The 14,784-nt window shown below is 33.5% G+C and overlaps 2 protein-coding genes and 1 long non-coding RNA gene across 3 annotated transcripts; all 3 read left to right on the plus strand.

The window, feature by feature from the left end:
* The first annotated feature begins 665 nt into the window (after positions 1-665).
* Positions 666-2,766, plus strand: LOC123319111 (telomerase reverse transcriptase-like). The gene has a single exon (XM_044905962.1). It carries the CDS (start codon positions 800-802, stop codon positions 2,621-2,623), a length of 1,824 nt encoding a protein of 607 aa, XP_044761897.1. The 5' UTR covers positions 666-799; the 3' UTR covers positions 2,624-2,766.
* A 4,039-nt stretch (positions 2,767-6,805) lies between these two features.
* On the plus strand, positions 6,806-8,252 carry LOC123319444. Its single transcript, XR_006538484.1, has 2 exons — positions 6,806-7,432; positions 7,596-8,252. It is a non-coding gene; the product is annotated as an uncharacterized LOC123319444 (long non-coding RNA).
* Positions 8,253-9,213: 961 nt separating this feature from the next.
* On the plus strand, positions 9,214-10,310 carry LOC123319442. The gene is made up of 2 exons (XM_044906426.1): positions 9,214-10,007; positions 10,238-10,310. The coding sequence occupies exons 1-2, from the start codon at positions 9,351-9,353 to the stop codon at positions 10,280-10,282; spliced, it is 702 nt and encodes a 233-aa protein (XP_044762361.1). The 5' UTR covers positions 9,214-9,350; the 3' UTR covers positions 10,283-10,310.
* Positions 10,311-14,784: the final 4,474 nt, after the last annotated feature.

Consider the following 14,784-nt stretch of genomic DNA (forward strand, 5'->3'; position numbering starts at 1 on the left):
CCAGCATTTACAACCAACTCAACAAGACCGCCTGAAAATTAATTTTACAGTTGTAATTTCATTAACGAAATTTGAAATTCTTGTCGAACGGTTTAATTATTGATCACATTCAACTGCTTGCAAAATTCAAATCACCACTTTTCATTTGAAATGTTCCCAACATGTCATCTCTTGAAGATTGCAAGTAATGCATGTACAACTTCAGTTATGTCAGAAATTTAATCTCATCTACTTTCTTCTGCTCAGGTTTCTCGGCACTATCAAAATCATGGAAATGAAAATTCGAATTGCCTTTTTTAATCGTCCAACACTAGAAAATTCATCTAGAACAAAGATATCTACTAACCTAAAATTATAGCGAAAATTGGTAAATAGTTTCGCAACTGAATGACACTGAAATAAATACTCACTAAATTTTTTTAATACCTATTTTTCTAGTCAGACATCCAAAAAATTTTGTGAATATAGTTCACTGGTAACCGAATATGTAATGAAAATATCTAACCCAAAGAAGTTAAACTCAAGTTATTACCAGAGATATATATCTCTGGTTATTACTCACTTTCTAGGTTAGTGATTTGGCCGCTAGGCGGCGTTTAGATTTTTGGATTCGCCAATAGAGTAACTTTGTTTCTCGTTCTCTCTACTCTCTGGTCTGGTCTATGCACAGATAAGCTCAAAGGAAAAGAGAATGAATGAGCTCAAATGAAAAGAAAATGAAAGAGAAAGCAGTAAACAAATAGGATCCTTGCAGTAAATGAGGAATGCAAAACGAAATTTATTATTTTTCAACTGAAAAATGAATGGCAGTAGAGACAGATACAATTTACATCTGAATTGCAGGAAAAACGATTTTTCCGAATTGAAGAAATTGAACAACAAACATCTGAAGAAATCTCTCATTTCCATTAGGAATGATTTTAGAAGAAGTTCTTCAGTTATTCAATGCAAAAAGGACGTAGAATCTTTAGTTCACAAAACTATCCCAGAAGAATTTTTTGGCTGCAGAGAGAACAAAAAGCTATTTACCAATATAGTGAAAAGAATATTGAATCATAGGAAGGGAGAGTATGTACACATCTCTTTGCTTTATAAGGATTTTGAAAGAACTTTTGAGTGGTACAAATGTATTGATAATACGGATGACTTTGACGAGATTTTGAGAAATGTTAACTTATATTTATTGGAAAAATGTATTAAACCGTTCATCAGAAAGCACTTCTTTCCAGTGTTACAAGGAAAATCATATCAAATTGATCTAATTCGTAAAAGTGAATGGCAGTCCTTTAGAGATAAGATATTTCAGGAAATGGTATCCAAAGGACATGTGAAAATAAAAGATAAATACAATGAGTATGTACCAAGAGGGGCTCTTAGAATATTACCTAAAGAAAACTGTCATAGTTTGAATTATCGTCCTGTCATTTGCTACTACACCAAGAGTGAAACTGAAGAAAATTTTAAATATTTATGCAGAATTAGGAAGAAGATCAAGTCTTACATTCAAGAAAAAAAATTGCATTTGAATATTCATGAAGCTTGGAAAAAATTTGTGGAAAGTTCTAGCTTTGAAGTGATTTATGGAGTTAAAGCTGATCTGAAAGATTCCTTTGGAAGCATAAATTTGAATAAACTGTCATTGGTCCTTCTAGAACTGCCAAAAAGAATCTTATCCGATGTTGATAAAGACTTTCTTGTGAAAAGAATAAAAAAACAGCATATCTCTTTCAACAATGCCAAAAATAGAATCGTAATGCGATGGTGTCATGGTTTGTTACAAGGTGATAGACTATCATCAGTATTATGCGATCTTTACTATTTAGAGCTCATTGATATGAAGCAACTAAAAAACTGTTTGGTAGGACATTATTTCTTCCATAGAACTGTAGATGACTATATATTCTGCTCCACAAGCAGAGAAAATGTGGAGACCTTCATTTGTAACTTGAAGCTTGGGAATGTTTTGAATCAAGATAAAATATTTTCAAATATACTTGACAACAATCTTGTTGAATTGCCATACTGTGGCTATATTTTCAATTTGTATACCAAGGAAGTGACTATAGAATTCAACATGCGGAGGGTTGACCTAAGGAATAAATGCAAGTTATGGAATGACTATCTTTTCAGTTCTCCAGATAAATATTTGACAAGCATAATGAAATTCAGCTCTGCCAATTTTTATTTCAGTAAAGTGATTTTTAATACTCACTACAACAATGAAGAAACTATTATCAAAATTTATTTTTATAGTATGATTTATCTTGGAATGAAATTCCATTGTGCATTCAGAGAGTTGAGGCAATCCAACCAGGAATATTGCAAGAATGCCTATGTTGTAAGAAAAAAGATTTTGGAAATTATCAGGCAGTATTCCCGAAAAACCATAAGAATTATTGAAAAATTTAAAGGAAATTTGTTTCATGGCGATATAAACCATCAAATGTTAACAACAATAGGTGTCCGTGCCTTTATATTGGTATTTCAGAAGTATTCCTGTGTTTATAAGGAGATAATCGCAACTTTGAAGAAGCAAGTTCTTATGAAAATAGCTCTTTTTGGCAGTTTAGACATTTCCTTATTCAAAAGGATACCTCCAAACATGGTAAAGACAGAGAATTGAGTCGTCTAAGATGACTGCAAATTTTAATAGGGTTAGATTTTATAACCCCCTAGATATTTTTGTGTTCTTAATTTTATTATTTTTTTAAATTCTTTATCTTATTGTATTTTTGAAATTTTAATAAACAGTTTTTTGTTTCTTAATCTATAAGTACTCTCAAGACATCGTCTACAATCTACATAATCCAATCCGGAAGGTAAGACATTACCGTTAGCATCACCATCAGCTACGAACAGATCATGCCTAATGGGTAGTGACTAGAGTCCCGACTCGGGACTCGTGTCCAGTCCCGAGTGACGTCATTAAATTTCGGACAAATCATAAGCCTATACCCAGTCAAATAGAAACAATGATTCATATTTCAATCGGGCATGTAGATATGAGTTGCTATAAAGATGAATATATATGCTGTTAGTATATTTTATTTTCAAATCATCACATTTATGAAGATAAAAAACAGCAATCTTGAAATGAAACATCTAAGATGCTCATTTTAAACAAAACTACTACCTTTACCTTTTTCGCTGAATTTTCATACACTTCAAATAAAAATACATTTTATTGAGATGCCGCAGCATAGTGTCGTTATTTCGTATAAAATATTATACATTTCACAAATATATTTGTCAGCTTCCTTTCTCTATCACATTTTTTTAGTCAAGAATGGCCGTAAGGAAGAGGTTCATCTCTGAATCAAGAATTACGTCTGCCAATTCCTTTGGATCAATTTACACTAACCAATCCCCAACTTTCTCACTATTTAGTATTTCTTAGTTGCTCCTTCCATTCTCAAATTAAATGATAGTATTTTCTCCTGCCTTTTCAATCTTGATTTAGAAAAAGCCCACACTATTTTTTGATAAGGTATCACTCCTTGAATTTTGTCGCAACTATTCATAAATAATATTATAAGATTCGCGAACATAACCTCAAAACCCTTTTACAATGTCGGGACTAGACAAGGGTCCCGAGTAAGGACAAGCGACCTGTTTGGTATTCGAGTTATTTGATTTCGTCCGTCGGGACTGGACACGGATCCCGAGTCGGGACTCTAGTCACAGCCTATGGCAAAACTAAATATCTATATACTCCAAAGGGAGTTGCAAAACAACATTTCCACGATGATTCATCTGTTAAAATTAAATGATGAAAACCTTCAGTTAAATCCAATACCGAGAAAAACCTTTTGCCCTTCAGTTTGAAACTTAAATCATCAAGTGTCGGTTAAACCTTGGGTTTCTTCACAATTATCTTGTTGAGATCTGAAGGATCAAGACATAGCCTAATGTTTCCATTTGGTTTTTCAACAATTACTATTCTATTAACACAAGCATTCTCATCAATATTATCAACTTTAACTATACATTTCCGATCTTCCAATCTATTTAACTCTGTTTTTAATGGTTCGAGTAAACAGGATGGCAGCCTAGGAGAAGCGTGACAAATTTGATCCTCAAAGTTTCTTGTAGGTATATTTACTTTTCCAGGCAGCCTACCTATTCCCTCAAAAACTTGACTATTTTTCATTATAAATTCTTCTTCTCCATAATTAACCAAATGTACCCGTTTTACTAAGTTCAATGAAACACATCCAGGTAACCCTAAAGCTGCGTTTACATTAGCGAAATTTCCCTCGCGAAATAATTGCGCGAGGAAATTTCGCCTAGTGTAGACGCCTCCCTCACCGCGAGGAATTGCGGGGCGAGGGCCCTCGCCCCCTCGCAGCGAGCCACGGGTCTGTCGGTTTTTGTCCGCGCATCAAAGGGTTTCGCTCATCGAATTTCGCATAGTGTAAACGTGATACACAATCTCCGTACTGACTGCGAAACAAAAACTGAAGGCGGCTCGCTCCACTCGCGAAAGATTTCGCTCTTAATTTCTTAATTGCGCTTTGTTTTGGGAACTGCGAAATTTCACTCGATGAGAGTAATTGATGCCCGAGTGATTTTCGCGAGGAAATTTCGCTAATGTAAACGCAGCTTTAGAGCATGGTATTTGTATCTGTGACCACAAAATTTTCATAAAAAACTTCTTCCTTATATTGACATTTTAAATTTACAATTCCTAAAGGCTTGACCATTTCTCCACCAAATGACTGAACTTTAAAACTTGTGTCAAACATGCTAACATTTGAATTTCTACTTACATTTTCAAAAAATTTTCTAGGCATTATACTAACATCAGCTCCTGTGTCTAGTTTACATTTTATGTCCTTATTATGGAGAGTAGAGACATATATCTATTATATATCTATATCTATTATATATCTATTATATATTATATATATTATAATATAATAGATATATGAGTAGAGATAATATATATATTATATATATTATAATATAATAGATATATGAGTAGAGAGAAGGAGAACGATCGCTGCTTTGAGACCACAGATTTTTTGTCCCCTAAAATATGTACCAATATGGTAGTTCATGCTTTTGCCAACAGGCGCGCTGGCCATCACGAGAGTGCGAAATTTTGATTTACACAAATCAAATTGTAGTTGGCTAGTTGGCTGAGTGAACTGTTTCCCTGGTGACAGATGATAGGAATATTATTATTTTCGATTTTTGATAAGAGAACAACATATGACCATGGTGAAATGTTGAAGCGTGCGCTAGTATAAGAGTGTTTTGGCATCGGAAAGAAAAGGAGAAGAGATAAAATTTCCGAGAGCATTTTTGAGAGAAAATTGAAAAAACCTTATCTCAAGAATCGACTCCGAATGAATTTGTGTGTCAAGAGCCCTTTGGCGATGAAGATATCAAAAAGATGATGAATTCATTATAAACGAAATCGAAATTGTCATCCCTCGTGGGAAGTTGACTCTTCTGAATAAGAATATCTAACCAATAAAACTACATGGTTCAGAAGAGAATATTCTTGAAGAATTTTGTTGGCATAACATAATATATGGTTTATATAGGTTCTCAGCTGAGTATTGGCAACAGAATCTACTCCAATACCTAAGTGATAAATCTGAGACTGCTACCTTTTGTTGTCTTGATGTGATGTGATGTGATGATTTATATAATTTTGAAGATTACGGTAAACCAACTAACATAGCTGCTTTCAATAAACAATGATAAACAAAAGTAGGTACAATTTTTTTGATCAATGATTTCTTTTGAATTTCATTGATTTCGACTTGCATTTTATTGCATATAATTCAGAGAACTCATATTAAATATAGATTTGAAGAAAGGTATTTGAAAAATCATCAGAAAAACCACGATGACACATAACCTAAAATAAAATGAAGTCTGTTCATTTCAAATTGACGCTTGATTCCCCACCCCTTATCGATACCCGCTGTAATCGCAGCGACACCTATCCTACGTTTCCTGTTTTCGGGGGACACATTTTTAGTACGTCGATCGTTCTCCTTCTCTCAACTCTCCATAGTCCTTATCTTCTATCTTGATCACTTCTGTCCATTCTGTTCTGTCAATATCAGTAGCTTTCGCTTCTCCGCAGAATATATCACTGGAACTGTCTTCTTTGACCTCTTCCACCTTCTTTACTTTACAGCTCACTGCAAAATGGTTCAAAATTCCACATTTAGAGCACCTCTTACCAAAAGCCTGACATTGTCGAACTCCGTGCACCTTCTGGCATCTCCTGCATTCAAATTTCTTATTATCAAATTTCGGTCGATTCTGCTTTACATTAACATATTTCTTCTTTGCAGCGTCTACTTCTAGAGTTGGGTTCATCTCTTTCACCTGCGATCGACTCACCTCAGCAGAGCTGCACATATTTGCAGCCTTTTCTAATGTTAGGTCGTCGATTCTCAACAAATTTTCTTGGAGATTCTTGTCCCTTATTCCATGGACTATTCTATCCCTCAGGAGTTGATCTTCTAGTGGAACATTCGTTTTGTTGAAATTGCAAAATTCAATTAGCTCAAGCTTGTATAGAAATTTTCAAAAGTTTCTCCTTCCTCTTGTTTTCTTTCGTTAAATTTATATCTTTCAAAAACTTCGTTGCATGTGGGATTCACATATTTCTCGATTTCTTCCATTACTTTCGTATAGCTTTCACTATCTTTTTGGGATAATTTGAAAGATTGGATTACTTTCGTTGATTCCGGGCCCATCATGTTTCTGAGTAAGGAGAGTTCAACCTTGTCAGTGGATTCTTCCTTCGAAACGCTCACCAGATAGTCCTCGAACATACACTTCCACGCCTTCCAATCTGTAGCAGCTGATTGTGCCCTGATGATGATGAATCTCTGAGCGAAGTTTTTGGCTGATCGCACATTGAAATGGCAAAACAATCATGCATTTGAAAAAAGCGATGCATCGAAGAAAAACTTTCATGTATGAAAATGAACTATAAAAGGGAACACTGTAATTGCTTATTAATTAATCAGATAATAATCATTTATTCGAATAGGAAAGGAGGCGTATAGCCTATAAACTTGCAAAGTACAGAAAAAGAACGAAAATATTGTGCGTTACGAAAAGGAACGACATATGAACAAGGAGAGCCAAAACTAAAATAATCGAAACCAAACAAACCCTGGACTAGCATACACATCACCCGTGGAATGAAACATTGTATCTATAATAAGGATCCAAAACCCCTAAGTTTGTTTATAAGTGAAGATCAAAAATTTCAGCCCTCAGCTCTCAACAAGGGGGGATATTTATTGAAAATTACCAAAGTCAGGTAGCAGAACGAATCGGTTAGTACCTACATTTTTCAGTCAACCCCTGAATTTCGAAGAGTGAAGTTCCTAATTCTCAAATTGTTAGTTATACTTTTAAAGTTGAAAATTGGCGTTATACAAAAATCAAAATGGTGAGTTGATTTTATATATATTTTTCATTTCAAGAATTCTAAATTTTTTTGTATTTCTCAAAATGTTATTGAGATTGAAAAGTATTTCGAGTTCCTGTAATAATTTATAATAACTAGATTAAAATTGATGTAATATTATATTATGTTTTCGTTTTTTTTTCAGTCTGCTCAAATACCAATACAAAGTTCTTGGGAGGAGTTCATACTGCCGACAAGGATTGCCTTCTTGAGTCAAGAAAAATTAAACAAATTGAGAAAATAGAGTTACCTACGTAAGATGGTGATCATTCACGATTTAATTCGAAATAATCAGAGTGTGCTGGATCGTTTAAAAGATCTGAGGTTCTATACAGGCAGTCATTCAGCGAATCTGAGAAGAACATCAGAAATTCTTGATTTCAAATTGACTAAGGCGTTATATATTAAGAGAATATTGGAAATTACTGTCCGCGGAAAGAAAATACTGCACATGGAATTATCCGAATTTCAGTGCTTAGTTCATTCGATGCTCCAGAAAAAAAATCATGAACGACCTCGAGTAGGTTGTATAAAATTATTGTTCTATCCTCATTCATATGATAAATATGAAACTGCGCGTGTTTGATAGTTTGTTTGTATATTTCTCTTTCCATAACGCCCAGGGCGATATCGGATTTTGATGGGAATTTCACTATAGTGTAGAGAATTTATCAGATTAGGTTTCAGTGTTACATTCATTCTTATATGGAGATATTCATATATGAAAAAATATAATTTGAAATTAAATAAAAGTTGAAATTAAATAAAATTTGAAATTCAATAAAATTTCTTTGAAAAAGTCTGCGATGGCAAATATCTAACTTTCCAGGATAACCACCAACAATAATCTATTGTAAAATTTATCGATACTTTGGCTGTGTACTTGAGTGCTTCTTAATATAAGAAAAACATTCATTAGTATCGTTCTGTAAAACGTTTTGGCTAAACAGCTATCTCCATCAATACCATTGTCAAAAATGTATTCATTCCATCATTAGGTCAACCGACATCACATGCAGATACTGGGGAAAGTACAAGAGATAGAGGTAAATGATAAAGTACTAGTTTGTGAGCTATCTGACGTTTACGTCCATGTTTCGCTGCAAAAATTCTGGTATGTGCCGTCATTTCGAGAGAATTATTTCTGTATATTTTGCGGAAATTAATGCGACAGATCTCTGACAACAAGGATTTAAGATTATTCGAGTCCTAGTTAAATAAGCTCATCAAATTTATCCCATAATTTGGAATATTTTGGATATAAATCTCTGGGTTTGTTCCTACTAGGGCATTCAAAAAAGGTTGAACATTTAAGAAGACAATCTACTTTATTCATTGCTGGCTAGCGGATTGTGTGGGATATCGTTTCTCTTCTCATACTCTATCATTTTTTATGTGAAGTTTAGTGAATTATATATACATCCATTGATTTCAAATGTACGTATTATAATTTGTTTGGAATATTACAAATATTCATAGAAATAAATTTTTTTCATTTTTGCTGGAAAATTGGATGAGACTGTTAGAATATAATGATCAAAAAGAATATTATTTCTGTGACTAAGAAGAGGAAATTGATATTATGTTGAGGCGTGCGCAGTATGTATGTAAGAAGAAGTAAGGCAAAAATGAATGTCGTGGTGAATATATGTAGAAATAGCAGAATAAATTGTTAAGTTATAGAAAGAGTTGTTATTCTCCATAATATAAAATAATATAAAAATCCACTGCTCATCAGGTTATGAGCCCAGAGTATCAGCCCTAAAGTGTAAGGATATAATCAAGATTGGAAAGATAAAACCAGAAAGAACCTAGAACACGTGGGCGAGGATTGCCAGGAAATCCATTATAAAATTCAGCTGACATAAAAATACAGAAAAATTCCTGCTACATCGAAATCATGGGCGAGTTTGAAATAAGCGAGATATCGTCAATAGAAAAACTGATGGATTCGGAATCATATGAAATGTGGAATTTTCAAATAGCGGTGTTTTTCAAAGCAAGCGGACTTTATGACATAGTAACCGATACCGAAAAATATGAAACACAAACTAGTGAAAAAGATAAAAAGACCTGGATACAGCAAGATGCAAGGGCTCAAAAAATAATCATCTCCACAGTTGATAAGAAAGCACTTGTACACATAATGAACTGCAATACATCAGCCGAAATGTACAACCAGTTGAAAGGAACCTACAAGAGGGAAAATGAAGATCAAAAATGTAGATTATTACAAGATTTTTTTAGTTTTCAGTATGATAAAGGTAATGACATGGCAACACATGTGAGTAAATTACAGAATTTAGCATTCAGACTGAAATCCTTGAAGCAAGAGGTGAGTGATGAGATGTTAATATCAAAAATTCTGAGTACTCTTCCAGAAAAATACAGATTCTTCAAGACTGCTTGGGAATCTACGTCAAATGCAGAGAAAACTCTTACGAATCTGGTTTTAAGACTTTTGTCAGAAGAAAACGCAAATAATACAGAAAAAGAACTGTCACCTGTAGCTTTTCAATGTGCAAACACTAAGAAGACTTGTTTTATATGCAAAAAGGTAGGACATATTGCTCGTTACTGTAGAAATAAAAATAAAACATATGAAAGAAATTCGAATGAAGACAATAAAGCTGGAAATAGCAGATCCGAAGTCACACAAAATGTAAGTAGATGCAATATGTAAGAAAAACAATCATCTAGAAAAGAATTGCTTCTTTAGAGATAAACAAATGAAAAATGGTGCTAAAAATGAACAAAATGTACCCAATAAAGTTTCTTTTTTGGCAGAAAGTGGTAACCATGGTGAGACAAGCAGAAATATGTTCGTCATAGACTCGGGAAGTACTGCTCATATGGTAAATGATCAGGACCTTTTTTACAACTTAACCAAAAATCATAGTGAAATATGTGTGGCAAAAAAGGGAACTCAAATTAAGGCAGAGGGAATTGGACAAGTTACGATGAAAGAATGCATATTAAAAAATGTTTTGTATGTTCCAGATTTGAGAAAGAATCTAGGTACTATCAGTACATGCTATCACAGAAAATAATGGTAAAGTAATATTTGAAGGTGAAAAAGTAAATGTCTTAATGGAGAATGAACAGGTGTTTGAAGGAACAAAGGATGAAAATGGACTTTATACAGTTAAACTCACAAAATGTACACAGTTTTCAGAAGAAAGTTATCTTACCGCAACAAAAGAAGAAAATGTTAAAAACTGGCATAGAAAGTTAGGCCACATTAATATCAATAATATGAAGAAGCTAATCTCTAAAAACATGGTAATAGGAATGGATATAAATATAAAAGACTGTGATTTGCTTGACGTTCCGTGTGAGATTTGTATGAAAGGAAAGCAGACAAGGCTTCCGTTCAATACTGAGAGAGCAAGAGCAGAAAATCCATTGGAAATAGTTCATTCAGATTTGTGTGGACCAATAGACCCTCCGACATGGGACAATAAAAGATATATATTGACTTTAATGGATGATTATACGCATCATGTAGTTGTGTACCTTTTAGAAAACAAGAGTGAGACAATCGATTACATAAAAACATACATCGAAGAAATGGAAAGATATAAAAACTTGAGAGTAAAAATGATAAGGAGTGACAATGGTGGAGAATATGTGAATACCGAAATGGAAAACTACTGTAGGCAGAAAGGAATAATAATGGATGCAATCATACCATACTCGCCACAACTCAATGGGAAAGCCGAACGTCTAAATAGAACTCTAATAGAAAAAGTAAGGACATTATTGTTCGATATGAATGTAGACAAGAAGTTTTGGGGTGAAGCAGCCAGGGTTGCAGCTTACATACAAAATAGAAGTCCAACAGAATCTTTATCTCAAGACTTAACACCATCAGAAATGTGGACAGGAAAAAAACCAGATCTGAATAAATTAGCGATTTTTGGAGCAGAAGTATATGCAAAAAATTTAGGTTATCTGAGAAAATTAGACAGCAGAAGTGAAAAATATCTACTATTGGGTTATGCGCCAACAGGATACCGTCTATGGGATGAAAAGAAACAGAAGATAATCATAAGAAGAGATGTGGTATTCAAAAGACCAAAGGGTGAAGCCGAAAACTCTACAGAGAGAAATGTTAAGGCAGAAGTTCAAAAATCAACAGTCTCTTTACCAAAAATTAGAAACAACAGTGAAAATCTGGAAGATGAAGAGACGCAAGTGAATAACAATGAAAATGTTAATCAACTAGAAAATATTGAAATCTTGGAAGAAAACAATGAAAGTGAACAAGGTGATGCACCCATTAAGGAGAACGAAATAGAATATATTTTTGAAGATGATTCTGATAGAGATAATGAAGGATATTCAAACTTGGAACAAGGAAGATTTACTTCAAGGCAAAACATTAATACCAGATCAGGAAGAAAAATTAATAAATCGAAATATTATGATGATTTTGTGTTGTTGACCTACAATAAGGCAATAAATGGTGAAGATAGAGACAAGTGGAAGAAAGCAATAGAAGATGAAAAGAATTCATTGAACAAAAATCAAATATGGGTTTACATAAATCAAAATAAAGCAGAAGGCAAGAAAATTCTGACAAACAAATGGGTATTTAAAATAAAAGATGATGGGACCTATAAGGCAAGGCTTGTGGTCAGAGGTTGTCAACAACAAAAAGGCATTGATTTTGAGGAAGTATTTAGTCCAGTAGTAAATATCAGTTCGTTACGAATGATATTAGCCATATCAGTGCAAAAAGATTACAAAGTTAAGAAATTTGATATAAAAACTGCTTTTCTCTATGGAACAATAGAGGAGAACATTTACATGCATATACCAGAGGGATTTGAAGAACAAGAAGGAAAAGTGTGCAGACTTCAAAAATCTCTATATGGGTTAAAACAGGCTCCAATGAAGTGGAACAACTGTTTTACAAAGTGTTTGAGAGAAAACGGCATGGAATATTTAAGTGTTGATCAGTGTATATTTACGAACAAAACTAGAAATTTATTTTTGGCAATTTATGTTGACGATGGTTTAATAGTGGGAGAAAAAATTGAAGATATAGACAATTTACTAAAAAAATTAGAAGAAAATTTTGAAATCAAGATATCTAATGATGTTAATATGTTTTTAGGTATCAGAATGACGAGAGGAGAAGACTGGCTGAAATTGGATCAAGAATTGTTTTCAGAGAGTATTTTGCAACGATTTGGTATGGAAAATGCTAAATTAGCGACAACACCAATGGTGGACTGCAATGAAAACTGCCAGAAAGAGCGACAATCACCAAAGTTTCCTTATAGAGAAGCTGTGGGAAGCTTGTTATATTTATCCAATAGAACCAGACCAGACATAGCTTACGCAGTTGGCTATTGTAGCAGAAACTGTATCCCGGTAACGGGATACAGCAATGAATGAATGAATGAATGACTCAATGTAAAGCGTATAATGAGATATCTATCATATACAAAAAGCGATGGAATTTCCTACAAGAAGGATCAAGAAGAGGCAATGTTGAAGTCATATTGTGACAGTGACTTTGCAGGGGACACAAGAACCAGAAAAAGTACGACAGGTTATGCTGTGTTTTACTGCAATGGACCGATATCATGGTGTTCGAGAAAGCCACCAGTGGTGGCCTTGAGTAGCACTGAAGCAGAATTTATAGCAGCGGCGGAAAGTGTTAAAGAGGTACTATATTTGAAAGTTTTGCTAGAATGTTTAACTTTACGAAATATTGTTGTTACTTTAAATATTGATAACCAGAGTGCAACCATTTTATTAGAAATGCTCAGTTTAATAGGAGATCAAAACACATTGATGTGAGATTTCATTTTATTCATGAGAAAGTAAGAGAAGGTTTAATTAATGTTCAGTATTTATGTACAGAGAATAATCTTGCAGATATATTTACAAAACCGTTGAATAATGTTAAATTTCTGAAACATAGTACCAATAAATACCTAATTATAATTATTATATCGATGTATTAAGATGAACAGCCACAAATACGCGCCAGTTGTCCTGTTAATTGTTTATTCATGTGAAATCATCATCTTGACTTGAAACTTCCTTCAATTTCTTTCACTTATATTGATGCAAGATGATTTTTGTTGAAGAATTTAACATTCTTGTAATTATCTGTTAATTCCTTCAGGAGATACCCATTACCAACCACTGCATCATATGCATTTCATCTTCGGGTTAATATTTTTGAAATCTACAACTGATGTAACGTATTCAAACTTTAGCCAAAGAAGATAACGAACATTAACTCTCCTCAAGCTAATGCATATTATGATATTATACTGATCTCTTGTATTTTCCATGCAAATATCTGGATTTGGTATGCCTTCAATCAGTTTGTATAAACTTCAATTACGTTCGTCACATATTTTCAGAAGAGATTCGACATTGTGATAAAATACGTAATAACAGAAACTTTTACGTAGAACGGGCAACATAGTGTTGATTTAAAACCCAAAAATGTTTTGACAAGCGTCATAACCCCACATTTTCTTACTATACAGAGTGAAATGTGTCAAATTTCCATGGCCAACCGACTGCTAAAATAAAAGTGAATGGAGTATAGTTTATTATTTGCTTAGACATTGTGATTTCGAAATAAATATGGAAACCTATAAGTGAATCGCCTTATTAGGTTATACCTACACCCACAACGGATAGTAGTGTTAATCTGTCTAAAACGGTGGGAATGGGCGGAAAATGATGACAAATATGCTCTACATTCGAAAAACATCACTTTTTTCAAATCCGTTAATGGAAATCCTTATTTTGGCATAAAAACTTCCGAAAGTGACGAAATGAGGTACATTTACCATACATAAGTACATCTCTATAATACGCGTATTTCGTTTGATGAACTTCAATATGATATGAGTCCATAAATTGAGGTGAAATTCTGCCGACGTTTTGATTTTATCGAAACCATCATCGGGGCACTGAAAGAGCAATATAAAACTATGTTAAAATATACATATATCGGCCGTTTTTGAATTAAAATGAACTAAAAGTTATAAAGCTCGCTTGATTATAGATTTTTGGGTATGATGAATCTCTGAGTGAAGGTTTTGGCTGATCGCACATTGAAATGGCAAAAAAATCATGCATTTGAGGAAAGCGATGCATCGAAGAAAAACTTTCATGTATGAAAATGAACTATAAAAGGGAACACTGTAATTGCTTATTTATTAATCAGATAATAATGATCATTTATTCGAAAAGGAAAGGAGGCGTATAGCCTATAAACTTGCAGAGTACAGAAAGAGAACGAAAATATTGTGCGTTACGAAAAGGAATGACATATGAACAAGGATAGCAAAAAC

The sequence above is a fragment of the Coccinella septempunctata genome, chromosome 8 (genome assembly GCF_907165205.1).
Source record: "Coccinella septempunctata chromosome 8, icCocSept1.1, whole genome shotgun sequence".
In the NCBI taxonomy this organism is placed as follows: domain Eukaryota; kingdom Metazoa; phylum Arthropoda; class Insecta; order Coleoptera; family Coccinellidae; genus Coccinella; species Coccinella septempunctata.